Raw genomic sequence first — 13,207 nt, forward strand, 5'->3', positions numbered from 1 at the left:
TTTAAAAGGGTGTTTTTTAAACTACATGTGATCTGTGTATATAGTACCAATGATTATGAAGCTGGAATTATGAACATGAATATACGTTATATCAATCCTTCTTGCAAACCTTTTTTTTTATCCGTTTATCATAACATTTATAATACTCTTTTTCCCTTAGTTTACCTCATTGGGTCCAGTAGTAAGAGCAGGTGTGTCTGTCTGGTAACCATAGTCTATTTCACCATATTGTTCTGGATTGTAGTCAACTACATTGGCCTGCAGAAGAAAAAAATATGTAACTTTTCTTGCAATAATATAAATAATATATTGGATCAAAGTAGAGGTATAGTGATAGTCAGGTTATGGTATTAGCTAGAGATTGTGTCCATATCTAGTTGGGGTTAGGGCATTTTATGTCTCATGATCAGAGATCTTCGGGACTGGCCCTGCTGAAGATCTTGATTTCTTGCTACCTTTACCCCTATTCTTTTTCTTGTTGATGCTTGGTAATTGGTCTTGCCCTTCTTCTTCTTAGCTGCAAATGAGTTTTTGGGCGTGACCTTTTGGGGTTTGTCCTTTGATTTAGGGGGTACTGGCTTCTTCTTCGTTTTGGAATTGGCTTTCTTCTTCTGCAAAAATGTGGTGAAAGACCGAATGGAAACAATGAATGAAGGAATGAAGAAGTGGAAGTAAAGAGGAGTTTTAAAGGCAGGCCCTTTTTCATGTGTTGTTCACTATTCAGTGCTTTTCTAAGAGCAGCAACTAAGAACAGTACTTGAGAAACTACTAAAATTGTGATTTTGTAACACATTCTAATATTTTCTGCTCCAAATTGGGAACTCTTTTGCTATTAGGCATTTATGTCTTTTATAAACTTAATACCATACTATTAACTATAGTTCTATATACAAAAATACACAAACAATTGAGTTGTTGTGTATTTAAATACATAGTGACTGGACATTTCCATATGTAATTTCATACGTACAATTGTTTCACTGGTTTCCCTGAAATAAGCTAGTTGCTATATTCATATTGTTTTCTCATGGGTTTCTATATATCATAGCTCACCAGTTTGCCTTATTTATCAAGGATTTGCTGGAATAACGATTTCCTCTGTCTGCCTGTCTTCCTCACATTCTTTCTTTCATAATATTATAATGTTCTTGGTTAAAGGAAAGAAAGAATCAAATTGATCAAACTCCCCACTTTTAAGCTTGAGCTTGTATAAACCGGGGAACAGGAACACCTTATATTTATTGAAGCTGCTTTAGAAATATTGGCTGCTTTTATTCAATATAAAGGTTACGAGCTAGTCCAAGGACCACTGCTCTTTGAATAGCACTGCTCTGTGAATACACACATTATAAGATTAACCAACTTGTTGAAAAATGAAATCTAAAATAAAATACTGAGATATCTCAAATGTAAAGAACATACCTGTTGTTTTCCAGACAATAAACGTTACATTTCCAGATAAAGAAATATGTTTGCACAATAAAGTAGTCTTGTGATTCTAAATATAATTGTTAAAAGCTACTGAGTAGACAACATATCTCAGTACAGTTATAATAGATTTACATAAGTATGTAAATTTTTTACACTGTATTACTGCCGCAATTAATTGCAGATTAAAAAAATTCCGCCCGCCATTATGTCATCCAACTTCCAGAAAAGTGCAGTCAAAGGTGATGTAGAAAGAAGGGACTGGGATTACACATGAGCAGATGACGAGACAAACGTGACACATATAGTGCACACAACACAGATTTACTATACCTCAGTCTGAGCTACAAATTCTTCAGTTATTGAGGGTGCCACTGTTACATAATCAGTCTCCTTGTAATCTGCTCCCCCATACTCATAGTCATACTCCATTAGTTCCTCAGGTGCATACTATATTGCAAAAGGAAAATGTGTTAAGCAAGGCAGTGTTAGTCAGCAGAAGTCTACGAGCTTGGAGAAGTGTTGCAAAGTGGCTATCACAAATCGTATGCACTCCCAAAACTTTTGTTACATTCTTGGATTGAGTACAGAAGCATTTAAAACCCTGTCAATTTTTGTTTTGCTGTCTATGTTCCAGCTATGAAGATTCACCTTCTCCATTTGCCCTGGTGTCCAAAGTCACCAAAGCAAAAAATGAAGGGAAATTTACATTTTGTAGTTAACACTAGAAAAGCAGGTGAGGGTTAACACTCCAATGGGGATACCTGTTTAAATTACTAATGTTTGAAAGGGTTTTCCCACTACTTTTTCAGTCAAAATGCTGAATGCAGACAGCAAAAACAACAACAAAAATACAGACAAAGGTTTTAACTCTTCCATACCCTTTAAAAAACCAGGAGTAAAAAAGTTTGGCCTATACATACCATTCAAAATAATTAGAAAAAAAATAGTGTTAAAAAAAGTGGAGTAGTTGCCTGTTATAAAAAACACATTTCAATTGTTCTGCAGAAGGTCATAAAATGCTGGCATTTGATTGGTTGCAATGAGTATGCCTTTCTAAAAAGGTCTGATGTGTTTGGCTAATACAATTATGGCAACACCCAATCAAATGTTCACTTTTATATCCAGCACTGAAATGAGGCATGAAATATGATTGGTTACTACAGACAAATACGCTACATATACTTAGTAGTAAAAAAAAAGCAGCACCAGTGTGTTATGTTATTTACTGCTGTACTTAAAATGCAAAGTGAATTATTTAGGCTAAGGCTTATTAGAAATATATTATGCCAAAGAAGTAAATATAGAACTAAAAAAATGCAAAAACCCAGATCTATTCAATCTTTAACATAGGCTGGTTTTGAAATATTTAAAAGTGAGTATCATATAGTAGCATGTGTGAATGATATCAAATCCAAATGTAAAAGTATTGAGTTTAGAAAACATACATGAAAAAGTGTGCCATATAATGATAGGTAACATTGATTTCTTCTTCATAATAATATATAAGGTATATTGTTAAGGTACATTTCAACTTCAGCACATTTCAGAGCCAACAGACCTAATTAGCAGTTCTGAGCAATGTAGTGAAATAATCACTGCCATTCTATAGAGATTAACCTACTGACTTCAGAACTGGATTTATGGGTAAGCAATATAAGCATGATATAGGGCTGTGCTGAAACCCTTTAAAGACCAAATCATTCAGGGATACGGTACAACTTCTGCATCTATTGGCTGCAGAATATTTGTGTAGTTGAAATGAAAAAACAGAAAATACATACAGACTGAAATCAAATGGTTTTTGGATATAATACAACATATGGGAAAACAAACAATAGTTGCTATAACGTGAATAATTAACCATTTGATTAATTTCCATACAGCATCCAAAAAATTCTGGAGTTAAAGACAGAATGCATTAAAGTTAATTACCAAAAACTCAGCATCATAAACAAATGAGAAATTTAGAAATTATTAGGGAGGCGTCTTTGTCATTATCATACTTAGTACTCGCACACGTTATACAAATGTTCCTAGTTTGTTTTAGAGAAAGTGTAGGAACAAATTCCTACCTGTGTTGGTGGTCTGAAAATAATTTTCCACTTAATAGTCAGTGGGAAAAAGACATTGTTACATTAAATGTCATCTGAAGAAAAGGACTGCCATAGGGGGTGTATATTATTGGTCACTGGGCCACCTAAGCAAACTTATTTTTTTTACAACCTGTAAAGACTGAATTGTGGGAGCTATAATTGCCTAAAAGGTGAGTAATCCCACATATCCCTTTAAAACCTATTGAGTTGCTGATTCAGAATATGAAACAGAAATTCAAAATGCAAGTGGATGAATGTTAGCTTAAGGTCAATTATTTTTTTTAGGTGGTAAAGCCAAGTGTAGGAAAAAAAACTGCAGCAGTCTGCACCTTTAAAGAATGTAGGCAATGACAGATCCTATATTTCTGTCTTTATAGGTTCATTTAAAGCAGTAAAAACACCACAAAAATAAATGAGAGGTCATGTAATCTAAAGCAACCAATACATTTAGGATTGCTGTAATATTAATAGATTATTGTTTCTTGTTTGCCACAGGTTACTACTCTCTTCTGCCTAAAGTTTTGGATAAGCATATACTGGCAGCTTCCCGTATAGTATGTCATCATTTCTAATATTCATTTTGGCACTGACTTGACAGGAATACCATAATTTTAATATTCATTTTTCGAGTACAGAACAAAGAAACAGACTGATATCAAAGCTAACCTAAATGTAATGTATTGCAATGGAATAATTACATAAACCATGGCTAAAAGAACATAATAATCCCAGTGTCCAGCTCCTGGTGCTCAGCTTGTTTGTCTAAAACTAATCCTGAACATATGGTTGAGCAAAGGTTTTTTTGACACTAGAACAGAAGAAAATGACAGTTGGCATTTCTGTTTTGTTTGCAGTCTGAAGCATACAACGCTATCTAATACAGACTGAGGAGCCGAGAGAATTGTGGAGTAAGATGTTGATCTACACAATCTGGCATCTACCACAAAAAAAATCACTGATACAGATAGCAGCTGGAATTCTGGCTCAGAATTAGGCTTTGGGACCTTTTTCCTATGGCTTCTAAAAGTTGGCATATTTGTTTTTGCTGGAGGTGTTTCATCATCACTCAATTTGATACACTGAATTGTCTGCACCCTTGGCTTTTCCTGCATCATTATTCATAATTATTGCACCTGGAAAATTGCTGTGTCTCAACTATAAATTGTATTTATTACACATGAGAATGTAATAGTCATCAAATAAAGTTTATTCAGCCATTTTAATCATGAAAAATAAAAATACAATTAAAATTGCCAAATTATTTAACCTATAAATAGTGACCCCTCATTATGCATCTGCCGCTGAATATCACTTTAGGAATCTCTCTCTAAAGTTTTCTTGGAAATGGTCAATCCTAGAAATTTCACCATATTGGGCCTGATTTATAATAGCTTTCCAAAGCTGTAGAGAATACACTTTCATCTGTGAAGCTAGGTGATCCGGCAAACTTGGAATGAACTTCTTAAAAGTAATTTTTGTATTTCTTAGCAAATCTTTTCAATCCTGACCAGAACCATTCCAGGTTTGCTGGATCAACTAGCTTCACTGATGAAAGTGTATCTTCTACAGCCTTGGGAGGTTTAATAAATCAGGCCCTTTGTGTGCCTTGCCGTGTTCGCTAAATCCTTCTGCTGACCTCTAGGTCACTAGTGTGTCCTAGAGTTTTTGGCAACTTTAGTTTTTCCGGGTCACTTTAGGCTATAAATTGCAATATTATTTTTAACTCAAAATACATGTGCAATTAAATTAAACTTTACTTTTTGCTACCAGTGTTCTTATTTATATATATTTAAATATTAGCATACTAATATCATGCAATCTAATATCCAGTCAGCAGATGGAGTTCTACCCTCTCTTTTACTATATCAGCTTTTTTAGCTTTCAGCTTTACTGAATGAAGCCCTCTGTTTACAGAACTCAATGGGGGCGATTTACTAAAGAAGAGAAGTATGTTTACTTTACCGAGCTTAGTAAAACAATGCTCATTCTGAGCACCTTTTTCTGTGCAAGAGAAATTTACAATAATTTGGTAGAACTTGACTGGATGATTGAAGTAAATTTCATCTTCTGCTACAGTTTAAGCCCAACAAACTGGCCAAACTAGGGGGACCAACCTTAATTCCTTAAGCTGAATAGATCACAAAGATTTTTCCAAGCATTAATAACACTAATCCTGTCCCACAGCATGCTATAGTACACTGGCAATGTATTTTTGTATTTACCAAAATTTTTAAAACATAAATATTAGAAAAAAAAATATTTTTTGTTTCCAAGTTGCCAACTATCTGAGGATTATACAGAGCAAAGTATCTTTATATTCATATACTTTGCCGAAATAAATATGTGTCAGTTTTCATGGTAATGATCTATTGTTTGTACCTATAGAACATTTTTTAACAAACAATATAGAAAATATCACTAATGTTTTACGACACATGTGCCTAATGAATGACAAATTCACTACTTTATAAAAATGCTTTAAATCTGACATACAGGTATTGGTTGATCTTTGGCAGTATATTACAATACTTTTACTCTAAACTGCACCATAGTTGCAAAATAATTTCCATATCCAGAACTCTAAATGTATATTACTGCCTGAAATAAAATCTGATTAGCAGTAACCTTGTTAGGTACTGTTAGGTTCTGAATCAATTAAATAGTTAAAATTGGCCTGAAACCACAAATTACAGCAGTATAGAGACATTGTCTGGAAAATGCATTAGAGGTGATTTTTTCAAATATATATTTTCCCTTAATGCCTCAGCATATTTCCACTATGAGCTCAGCCCCTATTTTTTTTCCACAAAAACAGCATTATTATGTTACACAGTAGCTCTGAGGGATGTGTGTATCAATGGATTGTACATTTCAAAAGCTGGAGCCTCTAGAGAACTCTCCCATGGCAAGAACACATGGTTCTCATTTGGAGTAGAATGCAAGGAACATAGACTAGACATGGAGACAGCATGAGGTCTGGTTGCTAGAAGTGGTATATTCATTTCTTAGCCAAACTTCCCTCTTTACTGAAGGCAGGAAGTTTTCTGAAGCAGAATGGCCCAGAATGGCAGAATAGATTCACTGATTAGAACAGGAAATATTGACACCCGAAGCATAGCCATCACATACGTTTAGGGTCACTCAAACCAGAGGGCTTTATGTAAACTTTCTTGCCTTAATGCATGAAATCCACAATTTAAAATCTATTTAACCATACCCACACTGGTCTGCTAGCACCAAGTTTTCCATGGTTTATAATGCAAGGAATCCTCACTACAGCTAAAATATTTAAAGCCAGTTTCTATCACTTTTGGATTGACTTTAGACTTTTGGAGTAATGAGAGCATTAGAACCAATGAGGGATGTTACTGATGTCAGTGTTACTGCCTGGGAAATTTAGAATCTCCGGCACCACTGTCAACAGGAATACAACTGAAGAAGAACTGGAATATTGAGTTGTCATTGGTAAAAAAAATTGATAGGAAATTCTTAAATAGTTACATTTGTTCCAGTGACAACTGCCTAATACTGAATTTCCCTTGATTGTGAGAAACAGGCAATAAAAGAACAAATTACCAATGGTAATACCTAAAACTTAAACTATACCAAATTATTTGCAAGTGTTAGTGTGCTAAAGGAGAACTATTTTAAGGTACAGCACTGTTGGGGGCATTATTTACAGTAAAAGTTTGCTCAAAGTGATGCGTATTTGTAAGCAATAATTTCTGTCTGCTTTACAGTACATTTAGATTGTTATATTTATAATGTTGCATACATTGTAAAAGTTAGTTTTATTAAATGCAAGAAACAATCTGTATTAATGTCATTAGCAAATAAATAATGCTCACGTGGATACAAAAACAATTCTTTTTATTCAAATATTGCAGGAAAATGCAAGGTCTGCTTACACTGTCTGGGCTCCCTCTCATTTCCAAAATGACTGTCTAAAAGGTATCAATAAAGGTAATTTTTTACTTAACTTTCCCTTTGCAGCTCTAAAGTGAGGGGGATATCATGCTTGGGAATACAAAGCAGCCCAAACTTCACATTAAGATGCTGTTTTACTGGACTGGAGCGTCTTCTTGTGAGATTTGGGTTACTCATGGTCTTCCCAAAAGGATGTGATGTCAAACCATTGAGGGGGGTGAGACACACATGACAAACTGATTTTTGACAATTGTACTAAAAGTCCCCTTCAATAACTTCAGCTGAAGCACATTAAACATTTTAAAATTAAAATTTTCAAAAAATTAGAAAACAGGAGGGTCGTTATTTTGTTTGTTGGTATATAGTGGACAGTGATTGTATTATTTCTTGTTTGCATAGAATATTTATATATAAAATTGTTTTGTCTTGTTTAATTACCACCCAAGTCTGAGATAATCCTATGAACCCCAATGTATATCATCAACATGAAAAAAATATTTTTTTTCTCACCTCATCAACTTGTGGGTCTTGAGCTTGGGGCATTTGGTGTGTTGGCTTGTCACAGTCCGTCATGTAATGTTCACAGTAGTCATAGGCAGCTTTGGGGTCATCAACAATCAGTAGCTGCTGGATGTCACCCTATAACAAATCATTCACAAACAAGATTAATTACAGGTCTTAGCTAGTAAAAACATGAAAAAATAAAAAGGATAGAGGGTTATACAGTTTTCATTGTTTATTTAACTTATAATAGTGAATCAAGGCATTTAATTTTATGGACCAATCTTACAAACCGATCCAACTAAAAAAAAAGACACATAATGTACAAGTGAGAAATATAATGTGCTGCAATGGGATAGTAAAATTCAAAATACATGTAGCATGTAAATATCCATCACAGAGAACTAAGCGCCAATAACTGCACACAACGGAAGCTGAATTCTAAATCTTTCATAGAAATCATTACCCTATTTGTTGTTCTGCTTCTGTAATTGTTATTGCTCTATGCATTTGTAATAAATGATATACAAGATCAGGACTATACCTTCAGAGGAAAGTCATTTTAGATGTAAATAGTGCCATCGCGTGGTCAGTGCAGACAGCCCTTCTCTACTTATGCTGGGTTGTCAGTTTAAAGATAATTTTAACAAAGTAGACATAAGGTATTTTTTGGGCCCTCAAGAAAAACACCATCACTAACGGGCTTATTAGTAATGAGCAGATATTCAAAACTGATGTTCCTACATGTTTTACAAAGTTCCTAAAGTAATAAGAACAGAAATCAGTCCACACTTTCATTACCATTTTTCAAAACATCTGCATTTAAAAAAAATACTGCAAAGCTTTAAAAACTTCATATTGCCACTAGATATTATGAGAACCACATACATAAACTGATATGGAGTTTGTCCAATCTGGCACAAATCATTATATGTGTATGTAACTCCATATATTCATTACCAGAGCACATATCATGGTTTTAAAAACTGAGAGTGACCTATACATGATGCATATATTGTTGGGAAGAGTTATGTGACTCTTTTAAGGTTTTTACTTTGGTCCTTTTCATACCTAATGAGTCATTGACAACTAAGCGTTAGGACGTGTTTTGTTCTTGTTTTGTTCCTTTTTCTGTTCTCACAGGTCCCTTTCAATGCAGTCTAGTTTGTTAGACACGCAAATGCATGCATTGTAACAACACCAAGGAAATATAAAAAAAGAATTCAATATCAACAAAATGCCGATATACTAAACTAGCTTTTACTGCTCATACAGCATTTGGTTCTGAACTTGAATTCTGACACGTTAGGAATACCATCAGCATGGTGGCTCAGCTGTTACCAGACCACTCTGGCCTTTGCAGTGCTTGGTCCCAGGTTTCAATCCAGGGCAGGACACTATCTGCATGGAGTTTGTAGGTTCTCCCTGTATTTGCGGGTACTCTAGTTTCCTCCCACATTCCAAAAATCCACAAAGTTAGGTTAATTTCCTTCCCCCCAAAAATTGACCTTAGACTGTACCAAATACATATGATGATGGTAGGGACATTAGATTGTCATCCCCCTTCGAGGGACAGCTAGTGGCATGAGTGACATTGTAAAAGCCCTACCTAAAATGTCAGCGCTATATAAATACTGTGTAATAATACTTTTCAATATTACCTTGTGGGAAAATTGTTCTAGATTTCCATGCTGTTATATATGGAGCCCACTATTGCTAAACCTTTTATGAAATGGCCAGTCAGACTGACTCCCTGGTTTCACTAATATTAAAAGCCCAGTATGCAATGCAAAAGTATGCAACAGATGAGGTTAGAACTGCCTATGTGTATACAGTTTAAAGCAGAACTAAACCCGCCTGTTCACAATCTTTTCCATAAAGTACACTGAGCTGTGCGGCTTCCTGTGTACCTGGCTCCCGGGAATGACTGCACTCCCAGACACATGCACAGGAGTTAAGACTTTTAGGCCTAAATCTACTTTAAAGTCCCATAAGTCTCTGAAACTAGAAGTATGACAGCCAGGCAGCTATCATTTTCACAAAATGTAATTTGCAAGGCACTCTCATAATAGAACATAAAAAAAAGATATATATTCCAGTCTGAGACATTACTAAACACAGATTTATAATTTTGCACTGAAAATGTCCTGCCTAACCTATAACACATAATGAACTTTACAATAGGCATGTGGGGTAGCCCTATTGGCATTACAACCTGAAATCAATAAATCACATTATAGCACTAATATCACCAGCTTAGGCAATAGCTTTTCAGTAGTAGAATCTCTAACTACATAGAGGTTGGATGACAAACTACAAAGAGATATCAGCAGGCAGAATTTCAATACAGAGCTCATACTGAGTAACTTCGCCTGAATAGAAAATATCATACAGGATGTGACACCTGTGTCAGTGTATTACAGATCACACAGAGTTCTAAGATCCCTTGTTCACTGCTTTATCTCATAGTCGAGGTCAAATATTAGTATAGTAAACACACAAAGCATACAAAACCTAGCTACAATTGGAAATATAGCTGAAGAAAAGATTTCTAAAAACATAAATTGTAATGCTTGCAGAGTCAAAGAATGTACCTTGCCATGTATATTTCATGGTTAGTTCACTTTTACTAGCACTTGAACTAAAAACCCTACCATTTTTCTTGTATTCTTCTTAAAAACAGCTTTTTGTCTGTGACTTCACTTAGGATAGCCTAATGGCTGCAAAGCAGCGTGAGATTTTCCCTCAAGATTTGGAGTGATATTTTTACTGTGCTGCTTTATGTTAGGCTTGCTGTTAAAGAAGTTGTATCTAAGAAACTGCAATGCAAGCACCCCCATGCTTTTGTTCAATTCAGTTTGGGGAATTGTGCTTTCTCCATTACCTTGTTGTTTCTTGATCATTACTCCAGCAATTTTCTGATCCCCAACAATTGGGGGGGGGGGGAGTATCTCTGATACAAGACCCTGGAAGGCCACCTCCACATAGATATATGGTGTGGAACAAGGCATTTTAATAACAGTAACAAGGAAAATGTCAGCTGCAGGGATGCTATAGGTAATAATGATGAGCAGTTGGTTGATTTATTACTTCTCTTTTTGAGCACAGCTTTTTAAAATCACAAGTGCAATGATTTAGTTCTTGGGGGGAAAAGGATATAAAGCACTGAAGATTTTGTAGGTAAAACATAAAACAGTCACCAAATTTAACCATCTCACTCTATGCTTGTATAGATGATTTCAAAGTTGAACTTTTGCCAAGTTCAACAGCTGGTTTATACCTAACCTAACAAAACTTCTAACAAGAAAATAGACCCAGAGCAATGCAATGGGCCAAATAAAAAAATTCCATCCGTCTATGGTGACACACCACTTCATCCACACAGTCTTGGATTGCAGAAAGAGGTTAACTGAGTTTTACAACAAACACTCCGGTGTGACGCATGGTTAGGAAAATAAAAACAAAAGAAGACAGATAGGATACCGATAACTGGATTAGTAGTGCATGGTCTGCTCGTTTGTAAAGGGCTGGTCTCTTAAAATGTCAAAGTCACAGGTACTGTGTGGCCCTACTGAAAATTACTTCTTTAAATTCAGCATGTGCAATGAGTTCTCTACTTACTTCTGCCCTGCTGCACTGAGTGGATTAAACCTCATCAGGAAGGAATGTTACAGGACAGAAATACAGGAAAAATACTCGTCTGAGACCTGTAAATTTCATCTCTGGGAAACTCATTACTTCTCCCTGCTTTCTGCAACTTGGAGCTTGAGTGCCCTTCTGTGCCAGATCCCAGACGTTTAAATAAATACACTAGACATGATCAAATTAACACCTGCACTGCCAGGAAACTACTCTGACCTATCAAAAAAACTATACCTTAACTCTTTAAATGTAATAGATGGAATTTAAATCTTTAGGCATTTTTGTTTAGTCAGTGTTAATATTAAATTATTTAGACTAACCCACACAAACACACTTTTAGTAGTATAAATTGATATGTTACATATTTTTGTCACTATTTTCCTAAAAGCTTTATTTTACCAATAAACATGTTACAAACTGAATTTCCACAGTATTTCATATGAAGAGTCTCTGCTTTTGTCACTGGGAAAGAAAGAAGTATAAATCCCTGACTTCAGGACCGCCTTTTGTCTGTAAGAATTTAAGTATTGGTGGTTATGAATGCCCACCTAATTCATAAACATTGACACTTCAGGCTTTCTGCATGTAAATGCCCACAGGAGAAGTGACTAAAGTTTAGTGACATGGGAGTCACTACCTACTTGTTGGGGTTTTTTATCAAAATACACTAAACATTTAAGGAGGTTTTGTCTGACACTCATGATGGGTTACCATCTTTCTCCTTTGTCACACTCCAGCCATAAACCTGGACACTCTCCCAATTACCTCATGTTTTTCTAGCCCTCCTGCAATCTCTCTTCTTTGTTTTCAGTCCTAATAAATTAATTCACAGAACCAGGTTTATTTTTGGCAATTGTACCCCTATCTTACTTGTTATCAGTACCTACTTTCTTTCCCCCACCCTCTGAAGATGTTACTATCTTGGAACCTGTGCCATATATGAATGCCCTTTTCATTTACCTACCTACCAATATTAACCTGGACTTTAAATCCACATTGGATATGCTCTCTATTGCATTTTCATTTACCAATTTATATACTAATACTTTTTTCCTACAAGACTAATAAACTTCTTGTAAAAGATAGATGATGGGATCCAGTGCTGTCTGTTTATCTTTGTCTATACACCTCAGTTACACTATAAATAGTTATTATAGCTTTAAGACTGCTAAGTATTTTTAAGGGAATGAATTCAAGTTCGAAGCAAGCTGCTGGTTCTGCCTAGGCAGTCATAAAACCTGACTGTTTATTGTCAAACAGGAGCAATGACTGCATATTTATCATTTCAATTTGTCTTTGAAGAGTAATTGTCAGACTGTTTGTACGACATATTGCGGCGGCCGCCAAAGCGATGCTTTTGTGAAATGAGTCCCATCTGGAAGCTGCACTGATTTCCGGAGTTTTGCCACAATCACCCATTTTGGGTCCCCATAAATCTCAACTATAAACACCCAATTGGATGCATTTGGATACCAGATTGCAAAAAAATTTATATACATATATATATATATATATATATATATATATATATATATATATATCAGAAGAAGTGAAGCCATGATTGCTTGTTTTGGTAAAGCAAATTGCTTTTAGCAACTGATTGTACTGAGCAA

General features: G+C 35.2%; 1 protein-coding gene across 1 annotated transcript in view; it reads right to left on the reverse strand.

The window, feature by feature from the left end:
* The window catches only part of COL11A1 (collagen type XI alpha 1 chain), a gene marked incomplete in the record, with an annotated part of 137,389 nt that overhangs the window by 86,484 nt on the left and 37,698 nt on the right, over window positions 1-13,207 (reverse strand). The window contains 4 exon segments of the mRNA XM_072420016.1: window positions 166-258; window positions 462-611; window positions 1,762-1,878; window positions 7,962-8,090. Of these exon segments, the coding sequence (XP_072276117.1) occupies window positions 166-258; window positions 462-611; window positions 1,762-1,878; window positions 7,962-8,090 (489 nt within the window).

Source organism: Pyxicephalus adspersus, chromosome 8 (assembly GCF_032062135.1).
Source record: "Pyxicephalus adspersus chromosome 8, UCB_Pads_2.0, whole genome shotgun sequence".
Lineage (NCBI taxonomy): Eukaryota > Metazoa > Chordata > Amphibia > Anura > Pyxicephalidae > Pyxicephalus > Pyxicephalus adspersus.